General features: G+C 39.5%; 1 protein-coding gene across 5 annotated transcripts in view; it reads left to right on the forward strand.

Annotated features, from left to right (window-relative positions):
• Positions 1-17,410, forward strand: part of LOC148183445 (nipped-B-like protein) — a 207,767-nt gene that overhangs the window by 40,978 nt on the left and 149,379 nt on the right. For 4 of the 5 annotated variants that reach the window (XM_088061503.1, XM_088061504.1, XM_088061507.1 and 1 more), the window contains exons 4-7: positions 741-871; positions 10,081-10,180; positions 11,128-11,279; positions 12,325-12,485. In XM_088061503.1, coding sequence (XP_087917629.1) covers positions 741-871; positions 10,081-10,180; positions 11,128-11,279; positions 12,325-12,485 — 544 coding nt within the window. Of the gene's footprint in view, positions 1-740; positions 872-7,651; positions 7,746-10,080; positions 10,181-11,127; positions 11,280-12,324; positions 12,486-17,410 lie in introns of those variants that run through there. The other variant, XM_088061506.1, reaches the window with a different exon arrangement.

Below are 17,410 nucleotides of genomic sequence, written 5' to 3' on the forward strand. Positions count from 1 at the left end.
GACACCCATGCAAGATCTATGCCAGTTCAAATTAGATATTGAACTTAAAATTTTTAAGAATTGAACCAGCAAGTATTTTTGTTTTTTTCATTTTTCACTGGTGTTTTTTGAATTGTCTTATGTGGACAGCCCTGTCTTTTTCCTACGTGTTCTAATCTATTATTTTGATCAAATGAAAGTAGCTCTTCAAATCATCAGTGCAAAGAAAAAGTGAAAATATGGATGCATTTACAGAAACTTTTTGAAGGTTCAAAGGGACTCCTGTGATGTCAAAGATATGCCAATTTCCCCTTCTAAAATAAAAGATTTTCAAAGTGTTGGGCTGCAATGTGAATGCTATGCATTTATGCATATTTTATTTTCACTTCTACAATAGTACTTTCTGGATGTTATGACAAAGTATTCTTCTTTTATGGAGAAAAACACAATACAGAAATGGAATAGGAAACATAATAATCTGAAACTGAAAGCCATGTATATATAAGTGTTTATTAACAGAAAGTAATTTTGAAGACTAGTAGGAATACCTTTTCTGCCATTCCTTTAGCATGAGAGGAAAAAAGTAGATTTAGAGAACAGTGGTGCAGTGCAGATTTGGTGGGGTTTTTTTCTGTATTTAAACAGTAAAATCCTGTCGTTTTGATTGGTTTTGGTTGTTTGGGATTTTTTTACTTGACTCATGGTTTCTTATAATTTGAAAATGCATTTGCCTCTTTATTTGCTTACTTCCACAATTCCAGAGAATTGAAAGATAACCTTGGCAGTGATGATCCAGAGGGAGATATACCAGTCTTGCTGCAGGCTGTCCTGGCAAGGAATCCTAATGTTTTCAGGGAGAAAAGCATGCAAAACAGATATGGGGTGCAAAGTGGTAAGGATTTTTGATTGAATATTGATTTAATTTTATGTTGTTCTGTATGTTTAGGGTGCTGATACTAACCACAAATATGTAGGGAGCACAGCTGTGATATTTATGCCTTATCTTGTATTTGATGATATAAAGCTATGTGTCATAACATCATCTAAGACTGATTGTATTATAATAAGCACAGAAATACACTCTACTAGGTGTTTTTGTAAAAAATAATGTTGAATTTCTCTACAAAGTTTAATTTCTAGGATGAGTGACTGGGTTTTATTTTAAAGTAATTTTATTTGAATTTCTTTATAGGTAGGTTTATTTATTTGTCTTAGTAAATTGAAGTTGGGAAAAGGTGCCTCGTACTATATTGAAAATCTGTACAATTGAAATATATCACTGTAGTGATAGTTTTTAATAGTTCTGAGACAAAGAATAAGGTTGAATGAACCATATATAACATCTCCTTCTTGCCATTCCTCTTCTCAGCAATTTGTGATGCCCTACAGATTTCACTGTTTCAATAGCTAATTCTTTTCTGAGGTTTAGTGAGATATACTGCTGGATAGCAAAGATGGAGAAGGGAAGAGACCAAGCACAGGATTAATTGGACAGATTCTACTTGTAGATCTGGAGACTTCATCATTTGCACCTGAAATATTTTCTTTAAATACTAAACTATGAAATGAGTAGAAGGATTTTCAGAGTTTTTACAATGTGAGGATAAAACTTCACTAGCATTGTAGAGATATATATAGAGGTGTGTCCTGGTTTAGGGCAAATTTAGGAGAAAACATCCGAATGGAGCTCCTCCAGAAAGCAAATTTAAGCGGCCCCTCCCCCAGCTAGTTTGGGAAATGGTTTCCTTGGAGAAAAGTGGAAAAAACTGTTTATTTAACAAGCAAAGTACCTACAAGCATAAAAAATGAATAATATTAAACAATAAAACTTCCCGTTGTTCGAAGAGCTGGCAAATCCAGAAAAGTCCTTTTCATGGGGTGTAGCTTGGCTTGCTCAGGCTCTTATCAGTCCCTCTGGCGCTGGAAAGTGCCGAGGCCCAGGCCCCGGTGGGCCACAGGCATGAGCTCCCAGTGTTTTCCTGGGTTTTCAGTCCAGAGCAGGTTTGAATAGATCCAAGAAAAAGGAAAAAAAACACAGTCCAGGGAACTTCTCTGCCTCAGCTAGCTGAAAACTAAAACTAACTAAAAGCAAAGGAGAGCTCTGTCCCACTGTCTGTCCATGCTGCAGATAACACAGTCCAGAGCAGCACGCGCAGGAGTGAGTGCCGTTTCTGAAAACAAACTGAGCGCTTCTTCTTTCCCCCCCTTCGTTCTCGGAGCCAGTCTTAAAGGTGCAGAACTTAACATCCAGCATAAACAGAACAGACAATTGGGGATACAAACATAAAGTCACACCAGGACAAAGTGTTATTGCAGTCCACAGGGAATAGAAAGTGTTAGGGTGTTTTTGGAAGGGGAAAAATAATAAAATTTGATTATTAAGTTCATTCACCTAGGCTAGTGAGTAAAAAGCAATACAACATTTGAAAATAACTTGCTAAGGACAGAACACAATGTTTCTTGAAGGAATGCAGAAATTTCCAGGAATGAAAATGTGAAAAGTAGTGCTAAATGTTTAGTAGGTCATTGATACATATATCCTGAAATTTAAACTATGAAGAGTCTCCAAGTTCTGGGTTTGGAGGTAGCTGTTGCAGAGTATAATTTTTCCAGCTGCTGGAAGAGTTGTGACTGTCCTGACAGTTTTTGCATAGTGGTTCCACCGAGAACATATACTTGTCCTGGTTTTGGTTTGGATAGAGTTCATTTTTTTCTTAATAGCTGGTACAGTGTTGAGATTTTTTGATCTAGTATGAAATAATGTTGCTAACACACGTTTTCTCACCAGTTTTGTAGAGTAAATTCTTTTCCAGTGCAAAAGGGAGACATTATTTATGAAATTATTTGTTCCAGCAGAAGCTGAAAGAAAGAAGATAAAGCAAGTTAGTTTCTTTCTAATTTTTGCTAATTCTGTGCTTCAGAGGGGGAAACACTTTTGCTGATTGATTCAATAGATTAAGAATAATTCTTATTGAAATAAAACCACCTATCTTTAGTAAATGTGCTTTTGTCTATGCTTGAAGGGAGGTATTAGTACAGAATTGAAAAACAATTCAACATAAAAGAATAGTTGATGCTATTTTAATAAAGTTAACAAACTGCTTTCAGAGAGCCAAAAGACATCAGACTTTAAATCTTCCTTGAATATTTAATTTTATTTTACATAATTCTGAATACTTGTACCAGTGCAAACATTGCAATGTAAGTGTGAAATTGGAAACATTGAAAAAAAAGGGGAAGAGGAGAAAAGTATAGCTGTACACAAAGTATTTTGAGAGGAAGAAGGCCCTGTAATAAATGTTTGCAAAAGCTAGGTGAAGTGTGACTTTATTTTCTATGGAAAAAGGCCATACTCTTACCTGGAAATAGGAGGATCTTTAAGGTAGATGCTAGCAATTTGTGGCAGTCGTGTTAGCTGTTAGTACATCTCATTCAGATTTCTAAGGCCAAAGGAGGGTATACTGATGTGTTCTGACAGTAAAGGTTGGGCTTTCTTTTGCTTTCTGAACATATTTTCTAATCGCTGTGAAGACATGATTTGTAGAACACTTGAGAGTTTGATAGAGATCTTATGTAATGCATTTTGCCAGCCATAAGAATTAAATTTAGGTTCTTTTCTAGTATTTCAAATTTATCTCTTCTGTTTTCCTTATTGTCTTCTTTCTGAATATTGTCCTTTTGCCTTCTGTTGAGTCCAGCATGTGGTGAAGTCAGTGCTGGGTACTGTGATCCAGTATTTGTAATGCCCAGAACTGAGAAGGAAAGAAGGCACTGGAACCCCATGTCTATTTATTCTGCCTGGGGTGGGCCTCTGCACCATGATTCCCTGAGCATCATTTCCAGCATTAGTATGGTGTCGTGGTTTTAAAGCAGTAACTAAAAAAATACTAGAAAACTTACTTATTTCTTGCTGTGAGATGTGGATTAGAACAAGAGCAAAACAGGCTTAAAACTTAAAAGGAATAAAGAAAGTTTATTAACAAAACTACAAGAATAAGAAAACTAAAATAAAACTTCCAGAAAACCCTTTTTTCTCCCACTACCCAACCATTCTTTTGTTTACATGACAACATAGAGACAACAATCTTTGGAAATTTGGTGTTTAAAACAGTCCCAAATTCCTGCTAGAATCTTTTTATCAGTCTCTGTAGAGAAACAGAAGTCTTCTTCTGCTAATCTATGGAGTTTCTCACAAGAAAACTATTTCTGTTATAGCTTTCTATTTTTCTGATGCCAGCTGCCCGGAAATCTGTCATAGATTTTCTCCTCCCATTTCACATCACTCTGAGGTGTGTTATGGGCCATGAGTCTAGGGATGTCATTTTTAAGGATGAGTTATTCAAAGGCAAAAGTTCTCTTCATCTGTCTCTGTGAGCTTCCCTGGAAACAGAAGTTTTCTCTTTGCCTCTCAAGGCCTCAAATCTTCAACTATTACTTCTCCTCACTCTGTTCCAGCACCTCACTGTATCACAATTCACCTTTTGCTCAAAATCCACACTTTGAACACTCTATTCCTCCCAATATACTGTCATGAATTAAAGGAGTTTTTTCAGGACACTATTGTCAATCTCCATAACTTTAACAGAAAAATATTTCAGCTTAATTAAAGCATCTCCTTATTCTCTACCTCTTCTGAAGCTTAATTCTTTTCTTTACTGTCTCTAATAGTTTATAAAGTCTCTTTACATGTCGATTACTCTCTTTTTCTTTCTCTGGAAAAAAGGATTAATCTGCAAGTCTCATCTGGCTAATGAAAGAGTTAAAATCTTGCCCAGGCTTTGTAGATGGTTCTGTGATCTCTGCCGGAGCAGCGGCTGGAGCTGTCTGCGATGGAAGATTCTTCGTGGCTGCTCTGGAGTGTGGTCACTGTCTCAGCCCACCGCAGGTCAAGAGCTTTTTTTCTTTCTTTACTCGGCAGTCTCTGGTGAATTCAGTCACAGCAAAAACTGCAGCCGAGCCAGAGACTGGCCTGGCCTGGCCAGAGCCCGGGGCAAGGCCGCAGCAGGCCCAGCCCAGCCCCCGCCCGGGCCATGTGGCCCGGGCAGGGGACGGGAAGCCAGCTAAAGCTCAGTTACCTTTCACAGCCAGGAAACAAAGAGACAAACAAATTCCCAGGCTTAGGTCTTAAGGTGGTGTTCACAGGTTGATCTCACTTTTCAATGGTTAAAACTGCTGTCAATTCTTAGAAATGGCCAGTTGTTGGCTAGGAGAAAAACTCCCATCAGCCTCCAGCGGTTTTAACTTCCTTAGGTGTTTTTCTTTGTTTTCTTAAATGCCAATCTATCACAAATGGATACACTGAACTCAAATTCATTTCTCCCAGCCACCTTTTCTAATGCAAGAACAGAAAGACCAGCTGGCTAAAGAATTACATTAAATGTGGAATAAAATTCTTGGTTCAGTACAGTTTGTTAGGAAAAAGATGGCTCTTCAGAAACCTAAATATTATGTGTTGAATGCATGTGAATATAAGGTAAAGCACGAGCAGAATTCTGTGCTGATGTTTTTTCCACAGTCATATTGATTTGTAGCTCAACACTAAGTTTAGAGCAAGAATTGTTTTTAGTTATGATTAACAAATAGTGCAAGAAAGATGTATTATCTGAATACTTGTTTTGTATCCTGGGTGTACCACCCCCCCCCCCCCCCCAATTGCTGGCATATTTTGTTTCAGATAAAGTAGCAGCAGTGCTCAAGCCTTTATTCCATGTCTTTTGATAATAGTCCCATTGTTGAAACAGTGTTCATACAGATATAATTTTTAATTTGATTTTTCAGACTGTTTTCTCTTACTAGGTTGTCTGAACAGACCATCATCACTGTGCAGCATTAGTACAAGGGCAACATGTTAATTTTATTTTAGACTTTTTTAATCAAATGACAGAAAGTTCTGGGTGCTATCATAATTATTTATTTAAAATTAGGCTATTATTTGATTTCAGTTTTCATATTTTTTTCTCTTCTCAACACTGGCTTTGTCTTTCAGCAGATATCTGTTAGAAGATCAGTTAAAATACCATATTGCAATAGGTTAGTCTTCATAGCATAGCTTAGGATGCAGAAAGGACTAAAAATTCACTAAACTATTTACTTGTGCATTTTTGAGGATTAAAATCTTATGCACCTTTCCCTAAGCATCAGTTGCTTTGATTTTTTTTCATCTATAGATGAATTAAAATGTACATGTGCTTGTAAAAGGGAAAAAATTTGTAGATATATGCTTTCAATGAGTGTATATTTAACTGAAAAATTGCCTGTTGGTGAGCAATCCTTGCTTAAGCATGCATGATGCTGTAATACAATTTAATCATACAGGACTTTTTCTATGATCTTGAGCTGTGTTTTTATATTTTTTGGCAATAGGAATGCTAAAATGGATTTATGCATATCCCTTTTTTCTGAGCCAATAATATTACATTCAAGACTGGGAGTATATGTTAAGGATACAAAACTGGCCAATACCCCCAGGTGCTGTGCGGCCCTTCAGAAGGACCGCAACAGGTTGGAGAGTTGGGAGAGAACCGTCTGAAATTCAACAATAGCAAATGCAGGGTCCTGCACCTGGGGAAGAACAACCCCAGGCACCAGTACAGGCTTGGGGTAACCTGGGGTTCCTGGTGGACAAGTGTGTGCCCTTGTGATGAAGGCCAGTGGAATCCTGGGATGCATTAGGAAGATCATTGCCAGCAGGTCAGGGAGATGATTCTGCCCCTCTCCTCACCTGCAATGCTGTGTCCAGTTCTGAGCTCCTCAGGACAGGAGAGACATGGAGCTCCTGGAGTGGGTCCTGCAGAGGCTGTGAGGATGATTAAAGGACTGGAGCATCTCTCTTATGAGGAAAGGCTGAGGGAGCTGGGACTGTTCACCTTGAGAGGAGACAGCTGAGAGGGGACCTCATCCATGTCTGTCAGTGTCTGCAGGGAAGGGTCAGAGAATGGACCAGGCTCAGCTCAGTGGGGCCCAGCAGTGGGACAAGAGGAATGTGTGGTAACTGATGCCCAGGAGGTTCCACTTGAACTTAAGGAAGAACTTCTCTGTGTAGTGACCAAACACTGGAACAGATTGCCCAGAGAGGGTGTGGAGTCTCCCTCACTGTAGATATTCCAGACCCATCTGGACACAATCCTGTGCTGTGTTGTCTTGGTTTGAAAAGACAGGTGTCTGCTAAGGAAGGCAGAAACCTCCCTTGAAATAAATAAAAATGTAAACCACCCCCTCATCCCCTCCAAATTATTATAATCTTGAAATCAAGGTGCTCTCAGGCAAAGATATGGGAATAGGAATAACAGTTCTTTACTGTGAAAATTAAAATAAAAAATGCAGTAGTACAAAAAAGAAAACCAACAAAAAAACAACCCACTGACAGAGTCAGAATACAATCTGATGCCCTGTTGGTCAGGATGTTGGTAGCAGTCCAATTAAATGGTGGCTGCAGTCTTCCTGGAGTGACAGATGTGGTTCTGTTGAAGCAATGATCCTGTAGAAGGGTGTAGTTTTCCTCTGAAGGTCAGGTGGTGTAAATGGGTCCAGTCTCTCTCCTCTGGGAATTCAGTGGAAAAAGGCTGCCTGTGGTGTGAGTCTCGATTATATCCAGGTGGAAATGCTTGGCTCCTCCCCCTGGATGGAGCATTTCACAATGGGATGATGTAATTTTATCAGTCATGCAGTGACTGGCTCAATGGCCCATTAACAGAAGTTATCCCCCTGGAGGGAGGATGGGTCATGGAAGAGATAAAGAACACTGCATCACCTGGTTTCAATAGATAGTAAGTAATAGAATACATAATTTTGGTTACATTTTGCATTGCAACCCAAGACACGTACTCTGGGATGACTCTGAGCAGGGAGGTAGGACTAGATGACCTACTGTGGTCCCTTCCAACCTGACCCATATCCTGTGATTGTGTGACTATTATTACTAGGATGATGTTTTCTGAAAACTGAGCATTACCAATAATCAAAATTAAAGTTGCATTTAAAAGAAATTTTAAGTTTTCTAAGGTATGGAAATGCACAGTGGGGCCATAAATCTGCTGCTTAGTGATATGAACAACAATGTAAAAAGCGTATAAGAAGATATTTTAGTGTTAATGACCACAGACTAATTTCAACTCCTTTTTAGACTAAATGTTTGGGTTTATTTTTACTCCTTCTTCATTACATCGTTACTAGACACACTTGTTATCTGTCTGAAAACTTTGGAGACACTGTTGTGGTGGGTTTTTCTTTTTGTTTTGTTGTTTGTTGTTGTTTAGGGGGCTTTAGTGAGGGGAGGGGGATGGGCACTGGGGACTTTTGGTGTTTTGGTTGGTTTTTTTTTAAATTATCTAGATTGTCTTCCCTGACAGATAAAGAGGTGAGAACTGTCTGTCACAAAAAAAGTTTTAAGGTTTTTTTATATGGCATTAAAACGTATTACTTTTTATATTTTCTGTCATACTTTTTTAAACCAAAAGCATATTTTAAATTTACAGAAAAGAGATATTTTTCAAGTATTTTAAAAGTGCAGTCTTTGTTTTAAGCATAAAATGAAACTTCTGCATAGTTCATACTCATACTGGCACGTTCTCTCAGCTTTCTGTACATGAATTTTAAGGGTTAGTAGTTTGACTAACTACTACCTAGATGTGGTGAAAGTGGCTTTGAGAGGTGAGTGGGCAGTGAGCATGCCAGATGCTGCCACAAACACCTCTGGAGTTTCCTCCTCACTTGCCTCTGTGCAAAACAACCAGTGTTCATTTAGTCAAATTTTGCAGGAGTTGAGGAGTCCACTTCTGTTACTCTGGACAATTAAATTTCCTCTGTACTAAAGTATGGAGGTCTCTTATTTTATTTATTTATTTATTTATTTTCCAGCACAGTATGAGAATTTCACTCCTGCTTTGGGCTAGTTTGTCTGGGCTAATATACTTGGAATGCAGCACTTCATACCTACCAGGAGGTAGTAATGGCTTAATTCCTGGGGGATTATTCCATCACTTCTTTGTTGGGGAGAGGGGAAGAGAAAAGAGGATGACAGGGAGGATTTCTGAAACTAGTTTTGCTTGTGTGAATATTGCAGTAATTGAAATCAGTGATGGCAATGCAGATTGATGACTCCCAAACACTCTGGATTAGTCAGCCATCTATCTAAGTTTAGGTTTAAATATTTGCATTGCTGATGTGCTTTTACCCATGGCTTTGGATTACTTGCTGTGGCTTCCCAAGCTGCAGTGTGTATGTGAATTATGATGCTGTTTTAGCTGCAAGACATTAAATTCTATCATTAAAATCACCTGGTTAAAAATCATATAAGTTCTTGTGTACCTGTACCATTTCAACTTCCAGTGTTATGTGGTGGTTAGAAATTCTTTATATCTGTATGGAAGAGAGAAAACAAAAAATATTCATTTAAATTCTCTCTAATAAAGATCCAAGTTAGTTCCAGGCCCATTGGTACTTGTGGATTGCTATCTAGTACAACTCCTGAATTTTCAAAGCATGACTGTGGGAATCTACAGACTGTTGGGAGACTACAGATGGGATATTGGTGGTTCTTTGCAACTGAAAATATTTCAGCACCTTATTTGATAACATTGCTTTTAAGTGTGGTGGAGGTGGAATAGAAAGCTGTTGTCCCTGGGTAGAAAGGAACCACTAGGGGAGCAGGGAGAATATCTTGCACCACTCAGCCTGAGATGATTGTTGTACTTGATCTAAAAATGGGAGATAAGTTTTCTATGTTCTTCTGACTTGTGAAGTTTCCAAATCTTATTGGCACATTGAGTACTCCACACACAAGTCTGGGGTGTGGAATATATGGCCTGTTATAAAATGTTACTATTTACTAATGGGTTTTTGGCTAAGGAACAGAGGAGGAACTGCCATTGATATTTATTGTTGAATTAATACTCCTTTAGGGAACATTCTTTTTATGTCATGGTGTAAAATTGACATCTTACATGAAATCAATCTTTTAAAAATGTTTTCTAACAATTGTAGGTAGAAGATATTAATGTTTGTAAAGTTTATAATCTCTTTGTATATAATAATTTTTGAAATGAGAGACTTCATTGATTAAAAGGAAATGCATGTAAAGTAATGCTGCTATCTTCTTAATAGGGATGATGATGTCGCAGTTTAATATTTCTCAGAATTCCATGAGAGGTAGTCCTGCATCTTCTAATTATCAACAAACCACTATCTCACATAGCCCTTCCAGGTAACATTCTCTTTTAAATGGGGTGGGATGGGCAGCAAACTGCAAATTCTATCTACAGTGACAGTCAATTCTTGTTGCAAGTATGTGAATGGAAGGTGATCAGTGTCAGGATATATTTTGCATTTGTCTGACATCAGGGTGAGTTTCTTCAGCTGGCAAAGCAACATCTTTTTGCTAGTGAGTAATCTTTGTATTCTGATTAGTCAAGATTCCCTGCTGTCCCTCCCTCACATAATTTTGGCAAACTTTCTTTCCTGCTAAAATAATACCCTTGCCTTCTGACACCCCTACAGCTATTCTCTACCTGTGGTAGGAGGACAGGAGAGAAGAGGCTGTGTTCCAGCATGTATAACATTACCAATGTGACAGAAGGGTGGGAAAGAAGGCTTATAAAAACATGGAATACTGCTGTAACAGTTATACAAAAGGCTGCTCAGAGGAGGATAGGCCCAGTAATTTGACCAGTTTTCCATCAGCTTTCTCATCAACTTTCTGGTTCTCTTTCAGACTTTGAGTGTCAGCAAGTAGTATGTACCTATAGAATAATTTAGGTTGGAAAAGACCTCTAAGATCATCAAGTCCAACCGTTAACCTAACACTGTCAGGTCCACTACTAAACCATGTCCCTAAGGGACACATGTACACACATTTTAAATACCTCCAGGTTGGTGACTTAATCACTTCCCTGGGCAGCCTGTGCCAGTGCTTGACAAACCTTTTGGTAAAGAAATTTTTCCTGACATATAATCTAAACCTCCCCTGAAATAACTTGAGGCCATTTCCTCTTGTCCTGTTGTTTGTTACCTCCTTTCAACAATAAAGTGTCCCCTGAGTCTCCTTTTCTCCAGACTAAACACCACCAGCTCCCTCAGTCTTCTAAAAGAAATAAAAAATTTGTATAAATTTCCTTTTCCATCTTTTTCAAACTTTTTCATTTTATTTTTTAGCCGGTTTGTGCCACCACAAACAAGCTCTGGTAACAGATTTTTGGCACAACAGAACAGTCCAGTGCCTAGTCCATATGCTCCTCAAAGTCCTGCAGGATACATGCCATATTCACATCCTCCAAGTTATGCACCACATCCTCAGATGCAGCAAGGTAAGTCTTTGATATTTATTTTATTCTCCTATCTCATGTCAGCTTTACCTTCATGTGTGTGTTTCACAGCTCTCTAATTTCTTTGAAGGAGTCGCATGCTTAATGTAAATCTTGGAGTTGGTAGGGAATTTTTTGTGTATGCTTAAGCTTTGCTTTCCTGACTGTAGAGTGGTAGTATTTATTTTATTTCAAAAAATCCCAGAAGGATCATCAAGTCCAACTCTTAAGTGAATGGCCCATATAGGTATTGAACCAGTGACCTTGGCATTAATGCTTCTCCTCTATGTACACTGATTTTGCATAGTTGTCACATATACATGACAATAGAAAAATAAAAAAAAAAAAATAAAACTTTTTTTTTTGTTAGCTATGGCAATTGTTTATTTGTATTGGTGAAAACATTATTTTTGCCAGTGTAATCTAAGTTTTGCTGCTAGCTTATTTAAGTGTACCAAACCTTTGCAGTGTACTCAAGGTATGCAGCAACTGGCAATGACCTTCAGAATGAATGTATTTCTTCTTCCCTTTTCTAAAAACAGTCTTGAACAACATGAACACTGTTAAGTATCTAGGCATTATCCTTTCTTGGAAGTAGAATTCCTGTTAGATTCTTTTAAATCATCTGTTCCTAAAGTTTAGCAGTGTGCTTAGAATTTATATAGCTGTTCTGTATGTAATGTTATATGTCTCATGAATACCTTGGAAGTTACTAAAGGTAGCGAATGTATATTAGGTAGAGGAAAATAGTTTTCTATAACCTATGAGTATGATGCTGACTAATTGGGATGGATGTGGAGTGAAGCTTGGCTAATCTGTATATGGAATTTAGGTTTAAGAGTCTCTTGAAAATTCGAAACTTAGATACTAATTTTATTCGAGGTATTTGTGGATAAAGGATTCAGTGAAGAAAGTTGGGATTCTTGTTCCAATCCTGGACCTCTTGCATCCAACTCATTAATATTATAGCCTTTACTGTGAGATTTTTTTAGAGTTAATGATTATATGAATATATTGGTATAGTTATTTTTATTTTTCTGTATTTCAGCTTCAGTATCCAGTCCCATTGTCACAGCTGGGATGAGGAATCTCCATGAAAATAAAGTTTCAAGTCAATTGTCTGGAAATTCAGCCAATCATCATGCCGATAATTCTAGACATGGCTCAAATGAAGACTATCTACAGATGGTGCACAGGATAAGTAGTGATGTATGTTACCTAGATCAGTTTATGATGATAAAACAAATATTTACTATGATAACGCAAGTATGTGTTTAGCTGCCTTAAAAGTCAGATATTTTATGAGGATGCTGTTGATGAATAAAACCACTGAAAATATATTTCAGTTTCAGATGTGTGCACTCAACTGTGCAACTTTAATGTGCAAGTTTTAAGATTTTTCTAGATCTCTGTCCTTTGGAACAGTTTGTAACATTGATTCTGATGAAAATATGAAAAGTAAAAAATCTTACTCATGTGAGTTTATTATAAAGAGATGGTAGAGTCTCTCTGCAATTATTGTATCAATATATTGATGTAAACAATACTGGATTTTAAATAGGTTTATAGTTAATGTGTCTTTCTGAAGATTCCCCTAATTGTCAATTAGATGAGACAATTGCATAACCTATTCAGTAATATAGTAGTGTTGTCAAAGGCAAAAATTACTTTTAACATTTTCTCTTACAGATCTGTTATGTGCTTTTATGGCCTGGTTTATTTATAATATGTTTTCCCAGTGACTTTAGTTAACATGGGAGAAATTCTTGTTAAAGTATTGAATAGAAATGAAAAAAAATCAGCAACTTTCTCCCATGGTATTTTCAACTTCTTCACTTTCTTAATGAGCATCTCATCCTGTGAATGAAGCATGTTGTGACTCTACAAGTTTGGCACACAGTCTCTTAACACCTCTTAAGGGGACAGCACTTAAGTTTCATTTTTATTTTTTTATTTTAGTTCTTTGAACTGTGTGGTCTTAGTGATACCTAGAACAGTTACAAAATTTGGTCAAAACCTGGTGACAAGCAGGCCTTTTTTTGACTTTTTTTTTTAAGATGTATTTAATTTACCTTATGAAAACTAGGGGCAACTCTTGTCTTCTTAAATTAGCTTGTGGAAGCAAAAAACTTTTGCATTCAACAAGTGTATTGATAACACCAGGCTAACTAAATTCCTTACAGGGATTAGTACACTGGAACTCCAAGAGAGTTATTAGTTTTATTAGTCTTCTCTTTTTAAATCAAATAATTATGCTGATGAAAAATATTAGCTAAGAAGTAATATCTTAAGAGAGGTAATGAAGGATTTCATCATAATACACAATCTCATCAGGTATTTTTCTCACTCTCTGCTTCAGCAATGCAAATTCTTCAAAATAAGAATCTGTTCTTGGCACTAAATGAACATATATCCCCCAACTACTACCTCTCTAGTAGGTCACCCCCAACCTGTGCTGGTATTTGGGGTTATTCTTCCCCAGGTGCAGGACCCTACACTTGCCCTTACTGAACCTCATTAGGCTTCTCTCCACCCAATTTTCCAGCCTATCAAGGTCCCCCTGAATGGCAGCACGGCCTTCAGGTGTATCAGCCACTCCCCCCTGGTTTGTATCATCATCAAATGCAACTAAAGCACATCTACACCAATGCACACAGCATGGGCAACAAACAGGAGGAACTGGAAGCCATGGTGCAGCAGGGAAACTATGACAGTTGCAATCACAGAGACATGGTGGGATGACTTGCATGACTGAAATGCTGCAATGGATGGCTATAAACTCTTTATAAGGGATTAGCAAGGAGGGAGAGGCTTTAGATACCTCTTGTATATTAGGGAGTGTTTTGACTGTTTGATGATAGTACCAATAGGGTTGAGTGTTTATGGGTAAGAATCAAGGGGAAGACCAACAGGGCAGATCTCCTGATGGGAGTCTCTTATAGACCACCCAGCTAGGATGAAGAAGATAAAATGTTCTATGAGTAGCTGGGAGAAGTCTCGCAATTGCTGGCCCTTGTTCTCATGGGGGACTTCAACTTACCAGATCTCTGCTGGAAATACAGCACAGCAGAGGAAACAGTCCAGGAGGTACCTGGAGTGTGTGGAAAGAAGTGACACAGCTGGTGAGTGAGCCAACCAGGGAAGGGGCCCCACTGGACCTGCTGTTTGTGAACAGAGAAGGGCTGGTGTGGGATGTGATAGTTGGAGGCCATCTTTGGCACAGTAATCATGAAATGATAGTTTTCTGTTCTCAGAGAAGTAAGCAAGGGGGTCAGCAGAACTGCCACCTTGGACTTCCAGAGGGCAGACTGGCCTGTTTGGAAGCCTGGTTGAGACAGTCACTTGGGAGGCAGTCCTGAAGGGCAAAGGGCTCCAGGAAAGCTGGATGTGCTTTAAAAAAGAAATCTGAAAGGAGCAGGAGCAGGCTGTCCCCATGTACTGAAAGACAAGCCAGCAGGTAAGACTGGCCTGGCCAAACAGAGAGCTTTGAATGGAACTCAGGGAGAACAAGAGAGTGCATCACCTCTGGAAAACGAGGCAGGCAGCTCAGGAGGACTACAAAGATGTTGTGTGGTCATGCAGGGTGAAAATTCGAAGGGCCAAAGCGCAGCTAGAACTTCATCTGGCTACTGCTGTAAAAGACAACAAAAAGTGGTTCTACAAATACATCAGCAACAAAAAGAGGGTCAAGGACAATCTCCATCCTGTACTTGATGTGGAGGTAAACAGTGACAAAGGATGAGGAAAAGGCTTGGTATGCTACTTAGACCCCCTCACATCTATGGGGTTGGATGGGTTCCAGCCAAGGGTACTGAGGGAGCTGGTGGAGGGTCTCACCAAGACACTTCCAATAATTTACCAGCAGTCCAGGTCAACTGGGGAGGTCCCAGGGGACTGGAAGTTTGCAAATGTGACACCCACCTATAAGAATGGTTGGAAAGAGGATTCAGGGAACTACAGACCTGTCAGTTTGACCATGGTGCCAGGGAAGGTCATGGAACAGATCATCTTGAATGCAATCATGCAACACATGCAAGACAATCAGGGCATCAGGCCCAGCCAGCAGGGGTTTAGGAAAGACAGGTCCTGATTGACCAATCTGATCTTCTACAAGGTGGTCCACTTAGTGGATGAGGGAAAGGCTGTGGATGTGTCTAGCTGCACTTCAATAAAGCCTTTTTGACACTTTCCCACAACATTCTTCTGGAAAAGCTGGCAGCCCCTGGGTTGGACAGGTGCTCTATTCAATGGGTAAAAAACTGTCTGGATGGCCAGGCCCAGAGAGTAGTCAGGAATGGAGTCATATCCAGTTGGCAGCCAGTCACTAATGGGGTTCCCCAAAGCTCAGTATTGGGCCAAGTCCTGTTTAACATTTTCATTGATGACCTGGACAAGGGGATCAAGTGCACCCTCAGTAAGTTTACAGAGGGCACCAAGGTGGGTGGAGTCTTGATCTGCTGGAGGGCAGGAAGGCTCTTCAGAGGGATCAGGACAGGATGGAACCATGGGACAAGGCCAATTGTATGAGGTTCAACAAGGCCAAGTGCCAGGTCCTGCCCTTGGGTCACAACACGCAGCTCCAGGCTGGGGCAGAGTGGCTGGAAAACTGTCCACAAGGAAAAGAACCTGGAGGTGCTGAACAACAGCAGCTCAACATGAGCCAGTGTGGGCTCAGGCAGGCAAGAAGGCCAATGACATCCTGGCTTGGATCAGAAATGGTGTGACCAGCAGGACCAGGGAAGTGATTGTATCTCTGTACTTTGCACTGGCGAGGCCAGACCTCGAGTGCTGTGTCCAGTTCTGGGCCCCTCACTGCAAGGAAGACATTGAGGTGCTGGAGCGAGTCCAGAGAAGGGCAATGGAGCTGGGGAGGGGTCTGGAGCACCAGGAGTGGCTGAGGGGGCTCGGCTTGGAGAACAGGAGGCTCAGGGGGGACCTTCTCACTCTGTAGAACTCCCTGAAAGGAGGGTGGAGGCAGTTCGGAGTTGGGTTCTTCTAGGGAATAAGAGACAGGACAAGAGGAAATGGTCTCAAGTTGTGCCAGGGGAGGTTTAGATTGGATATTAGGGAAAATTTCTTCATGTAAATGGTTGTCAAGCATTGGAACAGGCTGCTTAGGGCAGTGGTAGAGTCATCATCCTTGGAAGTATTCAAAAAATGTGTGGATGTGGCACTTGGGGACATGGTTTAATGGTCAACATAATGGTGGTGCTGCATTATTGGTTGGATTTGATGATCTTAAAGATATTTTCCAACTTTAACAATTCTATGAAACTCATTCAAAACTGACCGACTATGGAAGCATAAAGCATACTATCATTGTTCAGTTTAATGGGAAAAAGACCAAGGGTAAAAAGTAAGTATGCCTTTAAAAACTGATTTCAGTAGCCATCCTGCAGAAAACAGTTTGAACAAGCTGAAGTAATTCAAGTTTTACATTTATATATGAACAATCAAGTTAATCATCATGTTGCACCTTTTTTAAAAGCAGTGTAACCATTGGCAGAGATAGTTATGAACAAGGATTATTAAATCATAAAATCTATAACTTTGTTTATCTTTTTTTCTTACCTTAAGGGTTTTGTTCTTTAAAAGTTATGCATGTCTGCAGGATATTGTGTATTTGCAATATTTGATTCTAATAAATCAGCAAGTATATACTTGGAAGGCTCACTGTACATATACTCAAGTAAAGGACCATTTTTTGAGAAACCTGAGAATTACAGAATGGCTTGGGTTGAAAGGGACCTTAAAGACTATCCCGTTCCAACCCCCTACTGGGGACTGGGACACCTTCCACTAGGCCAGGTTGCTCTAAGCCCCATCCAACCTGGCCTTGAACACTTCTGGGGATGGGGCAGTCACAGCTTCTGTGGGCAACTTGTCCCAGGGCCTCACTACACTCACAGGGGAGACTTCTATCCTAACATCTAATCTAGATCTACCCTCTCAGCTTTAAGCCCTTATTCCTTGTCCTATTGCTATACTCCCTGATAAGGAGTCCCTCTGGCTTTGTTGCAGGCTCCCTTCAGATATTGGAAGGCTGCTCTAAGGTCTCCCTGGAGCTTTCTCTTCTCCAGGCTGAAGAGTCCTAATTCTCAGCCTTTCTTCATAGCAATGGTGCTTCATTTCTC

Source organism: Pseudopodoces humilis, chromosome 12 (assembly GCF_049639895.1).
Source record: "Pseudopodoces humilis isolate 2021_Gansu_Grassland_sample_001 chromosome 12, ASM4963989v1, whole genome shotgun sequence".
NCBI lineage: Eukaryota > Metazoa > Chordata > Aves > Passeriformes > Paridae > Pseudopodoces > Pseudopodoces humilis.